Raw genomic sequence first — 14,863 nt, 5'->3', positions numbered from 1 at the left:
TTTAAATATCTATGTACATGCAACGCCTTGTGGTATTCTTAGTGTGTGTATATATATATATATATATATATATATATATATATATATGGCTAATATATAACAACATTACACATGAAGTTAGGGAGAGAAAAAAAGGAAATACACTGCTGTAAATGGTAAAGCCCTAAAACAGCTACTAAATTAGCAAAACATAGGATTATAGTCAGCAAGGAAGCAAGCAAACAAGCAATAGAGATAAAAAGAAAATCAGGAAAAATCTCCATCCATATGTAGATAAAGGGGGAAGGGGGGATAAGGAAGAGGTGAGACTGATAGAAAATAAATAACAAGACGGTGTATTTAAACAAGACCGTACCAATAATTACATCTAATATAAATGGCCTAAAATTCTGGGCAGAGATTTTCAGAGTAGAAAAAAACGTGTGGCCTCCATGGATGGAACTGGAGAACATTATGCTAAGTGAGAGTAGTCAGTCACAAAAGGTAAAAAATCAGATGCTCTCTGTAATATGTAGACGTCATGGAGAAAAAGGATCCTAGGAGGAACTCTAAAACTATAAATGAGCAAATAAGGCTACCTAACTAGGGAGATGGGAGAGGGCAAAGGAAAGTTCTTTAATGAACATGGTGCACATATACAAACATGTCAAAGTCAGTCACTAAGACAAACATGAGCAGGACGGAGGGGGAGGGAATGGACCGGGGGTTGGGGAAGGGATACAGGAGCGATGTGTGTATGTGTGCCTCTACCATCTTGTACCCCATTAAGATGTATGATTACAATGCACCAATAATAAAGAAATTCTCTTTAAATACACAGACATGAATTAGTTAAAAATAAAAAGATGGAAAATATACACCATGCTAACACTAATCAAAACTGACTATCAGTATCAATTACGCTCAGCTACGATGTAAAGACTATTACCGTTGATAAAGAAAGTCCTTTTAAAATGATAAAGTGATGAATTTATTGACAGGTGGGGATATCCTAGACATTTGTGCAGATAATGATAATGTCTTACCAATAAAACAGCAAAATACCAACTAAAAGTTGAAGCATAAATCAAAGTATAATATAAAATAGAAATTTTCACAAATATACTTATAAATTTTAATACCTCTTTCAATTCACAGAATAAATAGCAACATCACTGATAAAAATGTAAAAGACTCCAACAGTGCTGTGATTAGCACTTTAGGGTCCCCCAATGGATACCAGTTGAGCAGAGGAGGATTTCAAATGCGCATTTCAAATGCGCATGGGATATGTACCAAGACAGACCACACGCAGAGCGTGTGATCGCCAAACGCTATAAAACGCCACGCCACAGACTTTCATTAAGACCACAAGGAAATTACATTAGGAATTAAAAATAGCAAGAACTCAAGAAATTTTCAAAGATTTGGGAATTAATAAATACTTCTCGGTGAGTCATGGGTCAAAAAAGAAATGCAAAAGGAAATCAGAAATTATTTTGAATGAACTCAAAGTGTAAACAAAGGGTACAAAATATGTCATAAAAGTAAAATTAGGCACTAAATCAGTATTTACTGAATATTTATAACACTAAGTGTCCATATGAGAAAGAAAGGATCAAATCACAGACCTCTGTTTCACTTCAAGAAAGTAGGGATATCTAATAAATTAAAAGTAAATGAAATATTAAAATCAGACCAGAAATCAATAAAAGAGGGAAGAGAAAGTAAGACGAGGAGCAGTGAAGACAAGATAGTTCTTTGAGAATTTCTAATGAATCGATCAGTCTAGCTGGACTAGTATTCCATGTTTCCTTCCTTGGTTATACTTGTGAGCTGAACATTTACATCTATGATGATCCATTTTAAGAAAGTATTTTCATATGGTGATAGGTCTGGATCTAAGTTGGTTTTCCTGCATGTAAATAATGTATACTGTAAACTTCTGTTCTTCAAAGGCCACTCTGAAAAGAATTTTTAAAAATTCAAGCCACAGGCTGGGAAAACTCTTTTGTAAATTATCAAACAAACACACACATAGACACACACACACACATCGAGATAAATGAATTTATAAAAAACTCTGTACTAAAATAGAATATAAGCAACCCAAGTAGAAAAGCATTAAAATCTTTATGGGGCCTTGAGCCAAGAGGATATACGGATAGAAGATAATATAGTTAAATATGCTTAACATCATTAGCCACTAGCAAAATACAGATCTAAACCATAAAAAGATGCCACCACATACTTGATAAAATGGCTCATAGTAAAGACTGGTCATTCTAAGCACTGCCAGAGATGCCTCATAGGGCCTGAGTAGGATGGAAAATTCTGAAACCACTGTGTAAAATATTTTGGCAGTTTAAAAAGTTACAGGTATGCCCACCATGTGACCTGCACTAACCCACCCTAAACAAATGCTTGTATATATGTAAGTGCTTATGAAAGTCTTCTTGGGAATAGCCAGAAGCTTGAAGTACCCAGATGTCCATTGACAGGTAAATATATATAAGAACCAAAAAAGTATTAAGACTAGTCAAAGTTCTCAGATGAAATGAACACACATTTTAATATTTCTACTCATAAAATGGAAAGAATATGGAGTAATAGAAAAAGAGGTCAGTTTTTGCTTGGAGTAGGAACTGGTGGTGGGGCTGTCCAGGAGAGTTAACACAGAAGTGAGTATCTGCTGAAAATTATACTTAATGTTCATAATGTTGGTTGTGGTGTTTTCAAGGCTGTGCACACATACGTAAAAACACACCAAATTATATCATTTAAATGTGGAGTCAGTGGTACCTCAATACAGTTACTCTTCTTAAAAATGATTTTCCAATATTTTAACATCTGTTTCATAAGCCAAAGTGACAAGTATCATCTTCTAAGGTTCTTTTTTTTAAGAACCAAACTTTGAACTTAATTAAATAAGAAATATTAGTTAAGATATTAAAAGCCAGGCGTGGTGGCGCACAATTGTAATCCCAGCATTTGGTACGCTGAGATAGGAGGATCATGGTTCGCTGACAGCCTCAGCTACTTGGTGAGGCCCTTTGCAACTCAGTGTTTCAAATAAAAGAAAAAAAAAATAGAACTGGGGTGTATCTTGGAGGCAGAATGTCCCTGGTTTCCATTCCCAGTACCACAAAAAAGATACTAAACACCTTATAAAATTATATAATGAGTTTGGTATTCATTAAAAATGAAAAGCAGGAATTCAGAGCCCCTGAAAAGTCACTGGTCTGGCCGCTGTAACACACCTTTCTTGAAGGGTTGCAGCCGGGCACTGTTTTCATATGAAAGTCTAAAAGATGCCCACTGGCTTAGGTTTTACAATAGGAATATTTTACTCTGCAGTTTGTATTTGGTGTCTATGCCCAAGGATGCCATAAAGATGTCAGTAACTTTGCCTATGGCTCTTTCTAGGGTTGGAATATCTTACAGTTCACATTTGATAGGGCCTCAAAGGCTCGTTGAATGTCCTAGCTTTCAGATAGGCAGGGGCCAGAGTCTCCACAGGTGCCAGTCGAGAGTCACTGCCCAGCCAAGCCAGAGGTCTCTCCACTGACTCCTTCTGTCCCTCTTCTCACTCTCCTTCCCCAAATGCGTTTTTCTACCGCTGAATTTGCAGGTAAAATGCCTGACAAAGGCCCAGTGCTTCGTCTTTTTGTGATTTACTAAAAATAAAAGTATGAGCTTATTCTGCCCCGTGCACGTTCTGTCAGATGTAATTTTAAGTTGCTGCAGCGTCTTTCTTATGATTTCTTAATATTTTATTTAAATTATTTTTTGTGGTACTGGGGTTGGAACCCAGGGGCTTTCTACCTCTGGGCTATACTCCCAGACCTATTTTTAATTTTATTTGGAAACAGGGTCTCGCTAAGTTGCTGAGAGCCTCACTAAGTAGCTGAGGCTGGCTTTGAACCTGCAGGATCCTTCTGTCTCAGCCTCCCAAGCGCGGGGATTACAAGCGTGTGCCACCACGCCTGGCTTAAACCTTTTGTAAATAAAGAAGGTACAAACACATAAAAAACACAAACATTATATCTCTGTGGTATGAAAATAACGCAAACTCCCTAAAGCCCTAAAAACATGAGCAGAAGAAAGACCAAGGAGTGATATAATTCCATCCACCTCTGTTGATCAAACATAGATTTCCAGGCCCACAATCCATGCCATCAGAGTGGGAGTCCTGTAAAGTATCTACTAGTCTATTTCCCTCAACACATACTAGGTGTGAGATCACTGAAAGGCAGCCTTGCTTGGCGTGTATGGAGGATGTGTTCCAGGGCCCCTGAACACAGTTCAAGTCCCTTCCACATGCATACTAAAATGGTGTGATGTTTGTATATAACCTAAGCACATCCTCCCCCATACTTCAGATCATCTACAACAGTTAAAATACATAATGCATATAAATATTAAGTAAATAATTGTTCTCATGTATTGCTTAGGGAATAATGGCTAGATAAAAAAATAGACGGGTTCAGTACAATGCAATTTCCACCCCAAATATTTCTGATCCACAGCTGGTTGAATCTCACAGACGTGAGACCCATGGACAGTGAAGACAAGCTTGCACTGCATTCAGCTCAAAAATCTGATCCAACAAATAAAACCAGAAAAGCAATTACCACTCATTTACTACTTTCTATTCCTGGAAATTAACTTATGTATGAGCTTATATCCATTTTATGTATTTTACTCACAAAACAAGGACAATTAAAATTTTAAAAATCAATAAAATATAAAACCAAAATAACCTAAATAGATTTTCACTATCCTGGAAGTCATTAAAGCAATTTATGTTTTATGCATTGCATTAAACATCCTAAAATTCTTCAGGATGATTTAAGTTCTGGGTAGTAAAAAGAATTTGCATTTTTTATTTATATGGGGTGCCTTTTCCTATTTCTTTCAGAAATTACTAAACAAGTGAGCTTCGTGTTTAGCATGAAGAACAATGGTGTATAAGATAAACGAGGAATTGCACACCAACATGAAGATGAGCTAAATATCCTCTGGGCTGGACCACTATTCTGCATGAGGTCTAAGCGTGCAGCAGATGGATGTGGCCTGAACTCTGTGCGCACATGCAGAGATAAACCAGCAGTGAAACGGCCTGGAGTAACACAGCTTGCCAAGAACCAGGGACCGTGGAGTGTGGATTCCACTCTTGCCTCTCCTATGAGTCAGCTTCATTTCACTGGATCTCAGATTTTATGACGTGAGCGGTCGATTAAAAGAAATGACTTCTGAGGTCAGGTAATTTTTGTAAACTTAGGGGCCACTTAGGGGTTATTTTTGACATTTGGGGTGAAGAGTTCTCTAACATAGACCTAGACACAAGCACAGGAGATGACAAGTGGTCAGGATGAGAGAACCTGGGAATTCAGAAAGCCCCACAGACTCAGGAACAGGTGTGTACTGGGATCAGAGAGGGTGGGAGGGACTGCAGTTAATATTAACACACACACACACACACACACACACACACACACACACACACGTGTGTGTAAGCATACACATTGGAAAATGGTCCCTGTGGATGTGAGGTATGATACAAACTCCTTCTGAGTGCAATTTCAGTTCTGTGATGTTCTCTCACCCCATGGGTCCTTTAACAAAGCAGAGCGTGTTAATAGAGACAAAGGAGGGAAGGAGCCATGTTATGCGACCCAGGGATGGCCAGGCGCCTGGAGCTTGGCAGGAGCTTGTCCCAGGCACTGCGCTGTGAGTTGATGGCTCAGTTCATCACTCTGGGGAGGGGAAGTCTTCCCAGAGGAAGAGAGCCCTTGACTGTGCCATATCCAACAATTAGGGCAGCCATGAAGAGAAGAGGTTGCTTAATTCCAGAGAATAACTCCAAAGCATAGACTGAGGAAAAGTTTGGAAAGTGGATAAAATACCATATGAAGCCAAAGCTCTGTCCATATAAACAAAAGCCAATAGGGAAGAGTAGAAAGGAGAGACGGGGGTGTGGAGAAGAGAGAACGCTGACTTTGGTGCCATTTGTAATGAACAAATGAAAGCGTTGCTATAGAACACGTTATCATTTGTAGAAACATGAGTCTGGGGATGATAGCCTGTCAGAGAAGCAGAAGAGAGGATGGGAAAAACTGACAGAAAAGGAAATAAAGATCAACTCAGATCAACAGGAAGAGAGGTCCACAAAGATTTAAACAGAGTCTGGAGAAGAAGGAAGATTAAAGTAATATTGGAGGAATGGACCTGGTTAACCATTCTTTCCTGATGTAGCTTCAGAGGCAGCCTGGATGTCGAGTGCAGAATAGCGTTAAATTTGAACTAAAAAAAAATTTGAGAACACAAAGAGTAAAGTATTGAGTTATAACTGAAATTCAACATTACTAATTTGAGGAGCACAGTAAATAAGGTTTGCAAAACTTCTGATTCTAAGCCCTGAATATTGAACTTACTAATGAACAATACAGATAGATCTTCAGGCCCAGTAATATTTGAGTTAAGCTTCTGTCAGACTAACACACAGATGACACCTATGTCTTCACAGGAAAAATAAACCTAAAAACTCAGAATATATACTGTGCTCACTGTGTGCATGTCTGACTGTGTTGCTTTGAACTTCGATGTGATGTGTCATTACACTACACCAATAAAAGTGTGTTTTAAATGCTGGGCGTGGCGGCCCACGCTTGTAATCCCCATACTTGAGAGGCAGAGACAGGAGGATCGCACAGGTTTGAAGCCAGCTGCGCTGGCTTAAGAGACACTGTTTCCAAATAAAATATAAAATAGGTCTGGGAGTGTAGCCCGGAGGTAGACGGGTTTCCAGGAACCCCAGTACCTCAAAAAAAAAAAAAAAAGTGTGTTTTGAAAAAGAAATGTTGTTCACCAGAAAACGGTATCAGGTGACAGTGACCTTCTGCCCATTCTAGGTTCCAAGACAGGTTACCAGGAGACATAACTTAAGCACTTAATTTATCAGGGAAGAGTGGAGTGTGTCCTTCACCCTTGAAGGATTGCAGTCATTTAGTCAAGATGGAAACACAGCCGGTTTCTAGTGTGCTCATTGGTGGAAACAATCTCTTGAGGTCCATGGGACAAAATAACATTTCCTCTTCTTGCTTTGAAGAGGAGGGAAGGATAAAATGGGAACTAAAAATACAATGTTAAATATCTGCTTTTAGAAACAGAAAGAAACATCTATTAATCTTTACCCTTGGGCAACTGTTTCTTAATTGTACATTTCTGAACTGAAAGGTGTCTTGCTCAAGCTCAGCAGAGTCCTCACTGGCAAAACTAGCCAGAAAAGGAATCTCAAACTGGAATAAAGTGCTCAAAACAGCATTACAAGCCGGCCGTGGTGGCGTACAACTGTAATCCCAGCATTTGAGACCAGAGTATCGCGGTTTGCAGACAGCCTCAGCTACCTAGTGAGGCCTTCCGCAACTTAGTGAGACGCTGTTTCAAAATAAAGAATTAGAAAAAAAATAGGGCTGGGGGTGTAGCTTGGAGGTCGAATGCCCCTGGGTTCCATCCCCAGACCTGCAAAAAATAAAAAATAAAGCTTTACACCCACCATCACTAAGGAATAGTTAAAATGACATGTCCAGCAGTGGAAAATGCAAGTTGTGGAACATGAGTACAGCTGTCATTCCAAGAGAGAAAGAAGGTGGCAGGAGGATACTTAAAAGAAATGATGGTACAGAGTACCCAACCACTGTGGAGGAATTCAAAGACTCAGAATTTAACCTCCAGGATGATAAAGATGAAGAAATCCATGGCCAGATACATACTAGTCAAAATAATAAAAAACTAAAAAAAAGTAGGCAATCTTAAAAGTCAGAAAAAGGAAACAGGCATAAAATATGAGTGATTACAACATTAGTTTTAAGAATTTATTTTATCTTATTGTGGTACTGAGGATGGAACCCAGGGGCATTCTACCTTCAAGCTACATCTCCAGCCCTATTTATCCTTTTATTTTTGAAACAGGGTCTACTAAGTTGCAGAGGGCCTAAGTAGCTGAGACTGGCCTTAAACCTGCTATCCTTCTGTCTCAGCCTCCTAAGTACTGGGATTACAAGCATGAGCCAGCATGCCCAACTTAGCATAAAGAATTTTAGATGAAATGAAATGTCAAATTATAAGACCATTTTGTTTTATAGATGTTGAGTGTATAAAGACACGTTGAAACTTTTTGTTCTTGAGACCTGTGTTTATTCTTGGCATGAATCTCTACCAGGCAGTGACTACTTATGATATAAAACACATTCTTTTATGAGGATTTTCTCGAAGATAAATGAGATAATGCATGCTTTATATTCATATTCCCAGATCTATCAAGAGAAATAAAGTCAGGTTTTATCATTTCTTTCTCTTTATATGACATTTAGCATAGTGGCATCTGTCTCACTGCAGAGCCTATAATACTAAGAAATACACCACCCTGCCCATCCCATAATCTGTGGTACCTGCTCTTAGGAGCTATCTGCCTAGGAAAAGAGTAGCCTTTAAGGAGTAGCTGTTAAATAAGAAAAATAAAGCCTTAAGCCGGGCATGGTGGCACATGCTTGTGATCCTAGCGTTTGGGAGACTGAGATAGGGGAATTGCAGTTCACAGAGAGCCTCAGCTACCTAGTGAGGCCCTCTGCAACTCAGTGAGACCCTGTCTCAAAATAAAGAATAAAAAAGAGAGCTGGAAGTGTAGCTCAGAGGTGGAATGCCCTGGGTTCCATCCCCAGACCTGCAAAAAAAAAAGAGTAACAATAGATCAGCAAATAAGGAGACCTGAGGAGGAGGGGAGGGAAGGGGAGATTCCTTAATGTACATGATGATCATGTACAAACAGATCAAAGTGGATCACTAAGCCAAAATGAGAAGGAGGGAGGGGGAGAATGGGGTGGGAAGTGGGGAACGGCTAAATAAGAGATGTATACATGTGTACCTCTACCATCTTGGACCCCATTAAAGTGGATGACTACAATGCACTAATAAAAAAAATTAAGAAAAAAAATACATCATGCTCTTTTAAAGAGATTCCGTCTTCCCCCATCCCATCCCCTCTGATTGGTCACCTTAATTGCTCTTCCATGGGGCCCTTTCTTCAACTAGCTCTGCTCCCATAACCCATTTCTAAAACACATGATGTATGTAAACAAATGTATCAAAGTTAATCACCAAATCAAGCTTGGGATCAAGGGAGGGGGAGGGACTGGGACTGGGACGGGATAATGGCTAATTGGATGGTATATGCTTGTATACCCTCACAAGTCTTGTATTTCACTGTGCAGTTTGACTACAATGCACCAATAAAAATATATTACAAAAAAATTAAATTAAAAAAATAAAGCCGGGCGTGGTGGCGCACGCTTGTAATCCCTGCGCTTGGGAGGCAGAGACGGGAGGATCGCACAGGTTCGAAGCCAGCCGCGCGGGCTGGTTTAGGAGACCCTGTTTCCAAATAAAAATATAAAATAGGTCTGGGAGTGTAGCCCGGAGGTAGAAGGGCTTTCAGGAACCCCAGTACCACCAAAAAATAAATAAATAAAATAAATTAAGAATTAAAAAGCAACTGTTTTATAAAACCTTGTACAGTATATGCCACAGTTGGTGAACGGGATTAAAGTGACCTCATCCCAACCTCTCTGATTTTGGATGCTCCAGGGTAAAGCAACGCACCTCCCTGCATGGCAGGTCCGGTTGCCAGCCCCAAGCATGAACTTGCTTACCAAGTCTTCACAGTACTTCAGTACTCCAACAGTTAAGTTCCCGTCAAACTTGGATACTGAGGTTAAGTAACTTATCCAAGATGGCCCTGGTACAGTTGTGTTTTGAAATGCAAGCTTTGGACAGCTACTTCTACAACTTCCAGAGACTGGAGCAACTAATAATCTTTGATTCCCAAGACAATGCGTAATAAGTTTCTGCGCAAAGGTTTCTCTTTCAGAAAAGCTCTAAGCAGAGAAGTTCAATACAAACTTTTGCTTTCGATTCCCATCCATGGCTAAAAGAAGAAGTCTGCTTTGACTGGAATTATCTTCAACTGAGTTTCTTTGATTTTTGCTCAGAGGTGAGTGCAGTCTTCCAAAGAGAAAATTGTATAAACTTATGTTCAAACTTTTTATTTTTTATAAAACTCAAGTTTGGCCGGGCATGGTGGCGCACGCTTATAATCCCCGTGCTTGGGAGGCAGAGACAGGAGGATTGCACAGGTTCGAAGCCAGCCTCCCTGGCTTAAGAGACCCTGTTTTCAAATAAAAAGTATAAAAAATAGGTCTGGGAGTGTAGCCCGGAGGTAGAAGGGTGTCCAGGAACCCCAGTACCACCAAAGCAAAAACAAAAACAAAACCCTCAAGTTTGTATCTTTTATTCAAGAATAGATACCTCTTCAAGTTTCCAGGAGCCAATGACTATTTGGGAAATATATTAAATGAATCAGACCATGGGAAGTACTCTGCTGTTAGTCCAACCTCAGGTACTTGAAGAAGAACCCTGGTTGTTGACCAGCCCCTGTGCCCACCACCAAGTCAACACAATCCAAGCCAGACTGCAGAATCCCACAGGGGAGTTCTAATTTACCATCCGTGAGTGTTTCTAACTCCCGGAGGTTTTGTCTCAATAGGAGCAGCTCCTGCCTAGCCAAGGGTGATAGTGTGGGTGGTCACACTGACTGCCCCACATACAGGAGCAAGCAAGCTTCAACAAAGACCTTTGTGCCTCTTTTCTGAGGGTTCAATATTTGTGAATACACCAAGGGGTTAAATTTGGAAAACTATATGGAGGATCCTCAGAAGAATGGGAATGAACCTACCCTACGACCCCAAAATACCACTTTTGACTATCTACCCCAAAAGAACAGAAACCAAACTACCAGACTAATGCATGTGTATTTATGTTTATAGCCCCACAATTCACAATTGCCGAACTATGGAACCACCCAAGAAGTTCATCACAGATGAATGGATTACAAAACAACGGGATGTGTACACGGTGGAATTTTACTCAGTCATAAAGAAGAACAAATTTATGTCACTTGCATGGAAATGCATGTAACTGGAGAACATTATGCTAAGTGGGATTAGCTGGTCACAAAAAGTGAAAAGCCAGATGTTCTCCCTTATATGCAGAAGCTAGGGAGAAAAATGGGACACGGGAGGGACTGTAGACAAAGAGAGAAACCTTAGATGAGTAAAGAAGACGGCCTAACTGAGGAAGATGGGAAGGGAGGTGGAGGCACCCTACTGCACATGACCTACATGTCAAAGCCAGTCACTAAGTGAACTTGAGAAGGAGGGCGGGAGGGGATGGGTGGGGATTGGGGAAGGGACCAGTGAGTGGTATGTGCATGTGTGCCTCCACCATTCTGTACCTCATAATCATGTATGGTTACAATGCACCGATATACCAAAAAGATAAAAATGGAAAAGTAACACATCTAAACCCCGCTGAACTCAACCACCAAATAACCATCTGTAAAACACAAATCATGCTCCTGGAGCAAGGCAGAGAGACCAGCAGCTCAGCTACTTCGCAGTCCTCAGCCAACAGGTGAGACCAGGCAAAGGGAGCCCCGCGGGGACTCTTCCCTGGGGTCGTAGCCTTTCCTCCAGGGGAAGTCTCCAGGGATGAACTCTGGGAAAAAACTCATTTCTAGCCCCTAATAAAACAAACTGACATTATTGTGTTTGAAGTTTGACCACTTCAAAATGCGGTCACCCAGACCTCACATGCTCTTTGCAGTGCTTTGAAGTGGGAACTATCCACACCTTACTGCCCTTGGCTCCTTCCTTCACACAGAGCACCCAGGACAGAAAAGTTTCTATCTGGCTGTAGCAGTCTCTATGACAAACTGCAAACTTTGAAGGCAGATGGAAAGTGATTTTTTCTTTGAGAAAAGGAATGGACTTTTTTTTTTCTCTTTAGCTGATGTCCAGCCATCGTTTCGCCTTCCTCGTTGGTGAGCCACCACAGATTTTGACACATGAAGAAAGATGTGCTCTAACTAGAACTGAATTCTAGAGAGTGAAAGCGATGACCACATTCTAATGTGGGCCCTTAGTTCTTGGACCTTAATAAGGGTTTAGTGTTGCCTAAATGAATGATTGATGGTGATAGTTTATGGCGTTAATGTGCGCCACGGGACCAAGTATTGGTTGTACACTTCACAGATGAAGAGGGTAATCCCTGACTCGTGACTAACAGGTTCTCTCATATCTTCCAAATTGTTGGTGTGTGTTCCAGCACTCTCCAGAAAATTTTATTGGTGTCAATAACCTGCAGTCCACTTGTGCCAAGGAACCACTTTAATGCTGGAGCCAAAGGCATTTTTTAAAAGAAATTACCGAATGGTATTCTGAACCGCACAGATGTCTCTACTACATAATCACTGATGTGTGCAACTTTATTATTTTTAATTTAAAATCTTATAATGTCAGCTACTATGTATTAAAAAGACATTTTTCATGGATATTAAATAAAGTAAATGTGAAGCATGTAACTACTGGAATCATAGATCAGGAGAACAGATCAGAAATATGACTTACTGATTCAAATATTTTATTTAGCTCTAATAGCAGAAGAACGTGCTGGATATCGCGCCATTGAAATAAAAGTATTTAGCTTTAAGTCCTCGTCTTACATAACTGTAACGAAGTTCCTTTATCCATTGAATGAATTTATCATTTACTAACTCCAAGTCCACATGTGGCCTTAAAAGGTAGATTTGTGAGTGTATGTGTGGTGCTTGGGACTGAATCTAGAGGCTTCCTACTTCCAAGCTAAACCCCCAGCCCTTCTTAATTTTTGTTCTGAAACAGGGTCAGAGTCCTTTGTTGAGGATCTTGATAAGTTGCTGGACCCGGCCTCCAACCTTCTGCCTCAGCCTCCCAAGTACTGGGATCGCAGACTTGTTCCACCACACTCAGTCTTAACAAGTAGACAGTAAAGGGAACATTTCCAGTGGGAGTATTTTTAACCTGTTAATATGCATGCCTGTAATGTATATGTCAAAATAGGTGTAGCAAACACCACATAATATAGACTAGACTCAGGCTTCACGTCACATACTACGATCCGAAGTTCTCGTCCTTTTTCATATTTTTTCAAAACATAAACACTAAAACGCTCCAAAAGTACCTTGAAAGAGACATAGCTCGAGACTTTTCTGTGTAACCCAGGTCGGGAATTTCCCTGCAACCACCGCCTAAGGCGAATCACATAAAAGACCGGAGTGCCAGGTCGGGCAGGCTGCCCTGCGGCTCAGGCCCGCGGGCCCCATCTAGAACCTCGCAGGAGACCTGACCTCTCCCCCTGTGTGGACGTGGACTAGTCCCACGTCACGACCCACACACCCCGGTACCAGAGAGGCTCTGCACGGACTCCTCCAGCCACGGCCTGCCGTCTGTTTCCTGAGTCCCACTGAGTTCCTGGAAATGTTTCCAGACACGCGTTGGTCCCTTAAGTTAATGAAGCACTGGTGAGGGACACCAGACAGCAGCAGACACCTGCGGAGCCCAAACGCCCCTGCACCCGTTGGGGGCTCTGCCCCTCCACACCTCTCCTTCCGGAGACTCGCCTATGGGCAGCAACAACCGACCCTCAGAGTCAGAGGAGCACTCGAGGTTCTTTACCCCTGGAGCCCGAGCAGGTGCACCGCAGGGCTGGCTGGCTGCTGGCTCTGGGTCTGTGAGCCATCACACATCCACCCAAACTCCCGCGACCCGGCAGCCTTCCAGTGGGCAGGACCTCGCCAGGGCGGTGGGGGACCCGCGCCTGCTCCGAATCCGAATCCGAATCCGCAAGCTGGTCGGTCTCCACTCGCCCGCAAACTGGACAACCCTTTGAGATGCGCTCGCGCCCCTCGTCGCGGGTCCCTTACCTTGTGGCTTTTCCCCGGGGGACAGCGGACGTTGTTGGAGGCTCCAGCCGTTTGATTCATGTCCGGAGGGAGCTGAGGGTTCCGGACTCTACCTGGGAGCTCCTCGCAGGGGAGGGCGGCGGCGGCGGTGCGCGCCTCGAGGGAGCCGCGAGGGGGTCCCCCCTCTCCAGCTCAGCCTCGGCGACCAGGGGATGAGAGAACCCGCAGCCCCGAACCGAGGGAGAAGCAGCCGCCCGACGCCGGAGGGAGCCCGGGAGGGCTCCGGCAGCTCCGAGGGCGCGCTGCCCAGTGCCGTCTTCCTGGGAAGCAGTCCAGGACTCTGGAGCCTGGAAGCCGAGCAGACCCGGGAGGAGCCCCGAGGCGGGCGAGAGGTGTGTGCCGAGCCGAGTTCGGACAACCCGGGGTGCAGAACCCCGCGCTCGGGCGCAGAGCCGCGGTCGCGGGGAACCCGGGCTGCGCCCACTCCTGCGCTCTGCGCGGGCTCTCCACGCCCTCTGCGCTCACAGGAGCTCTGAGGGGCCGCGATCAGCGCGGATCCCACCCCGCAGGGGTTAATTAGGAAGGGCAACTCTTCCCCGCAGCTCTGGCCGGGGAGCCAGACGCTAACCCTTCTCGGGATGGTCGGGAGGTGGCACGCGAGCCTCTGCCAGGATCCACGGAACCCGCAAAGGCGAGAAAGTGGAGGGCAGGAGGAGCTGATACCCTACCCGAGGACGTCGGCAAGGTCCCTCCAAGCTGCAGCGGACAGATGCCAGCTCCGGTCAGCTGGGCGGGCCCTGTGCGCCAGGGACCAGGTCAGACAGACCCCACTTGGGGCGACCCCCGTCTGTTGAGTAGGGCTGTACTTGGGGAGGGCCGATGGGTGCGTCCAGTGTTCTCTGCAAGCCAAGTGTCTGCAGCTCCCCAAGGCACCCCGCCTTGTTTGGGGTTTTACTATTTTTCTCTGGGCACCTCGGAAGCCACGAGCTAATTAGGCAGCTTTTGGACACAGGTGGAAGGAATATGGGCTGGTGGGGACGAAGGAAA

The 14,863-nt window shown here is 43.1% G+C and overlaps 1 protein-coding gene across 1 annotated transcript in view; it reads right to left on the bottom strand.

Moving 5' to 3' along the window:
• The window catches only part of DPP6 (dipeptidyl peptidase like 6), a gene marked incomplete at both ends in the record, with an annotated part of 1,069,233 nt that extends 1,055,336 nt beyond the window's left edge, over nt 1-13,897 (bottom strand). Inside the window, one exon of the mRNA XM_080701136.1 lies at nt 13,838-13,897. Within this exon, the coding sequence (XP_080557262.1) occupies nt 13,838-13,897 (60 nt within the window). The remainder of the gene's footprint in view (nt 1-13,837) is intronic.
• Between the last annotated feature and the right edge of the window lie 966 nt (nt 13,898-14,863).

Source organism: Muscardinus avellanarius (assembly GCF_963383645.1).
Source record: "Muscardinus avellanarius genome assembly, chromosome: 9".
NCBI classification, from domain to species: domain Eukaryota; kingdom Metazoa; phylum Chordata; class Mammalia; order Rodentia; family Gliridae; genus Muscardinus; species Muscardinus avellanarius.
Note: the sequence above shows the minus strand (reverse complement) of the source record. Positions and strands in the feature narration are given on the sequence as shown.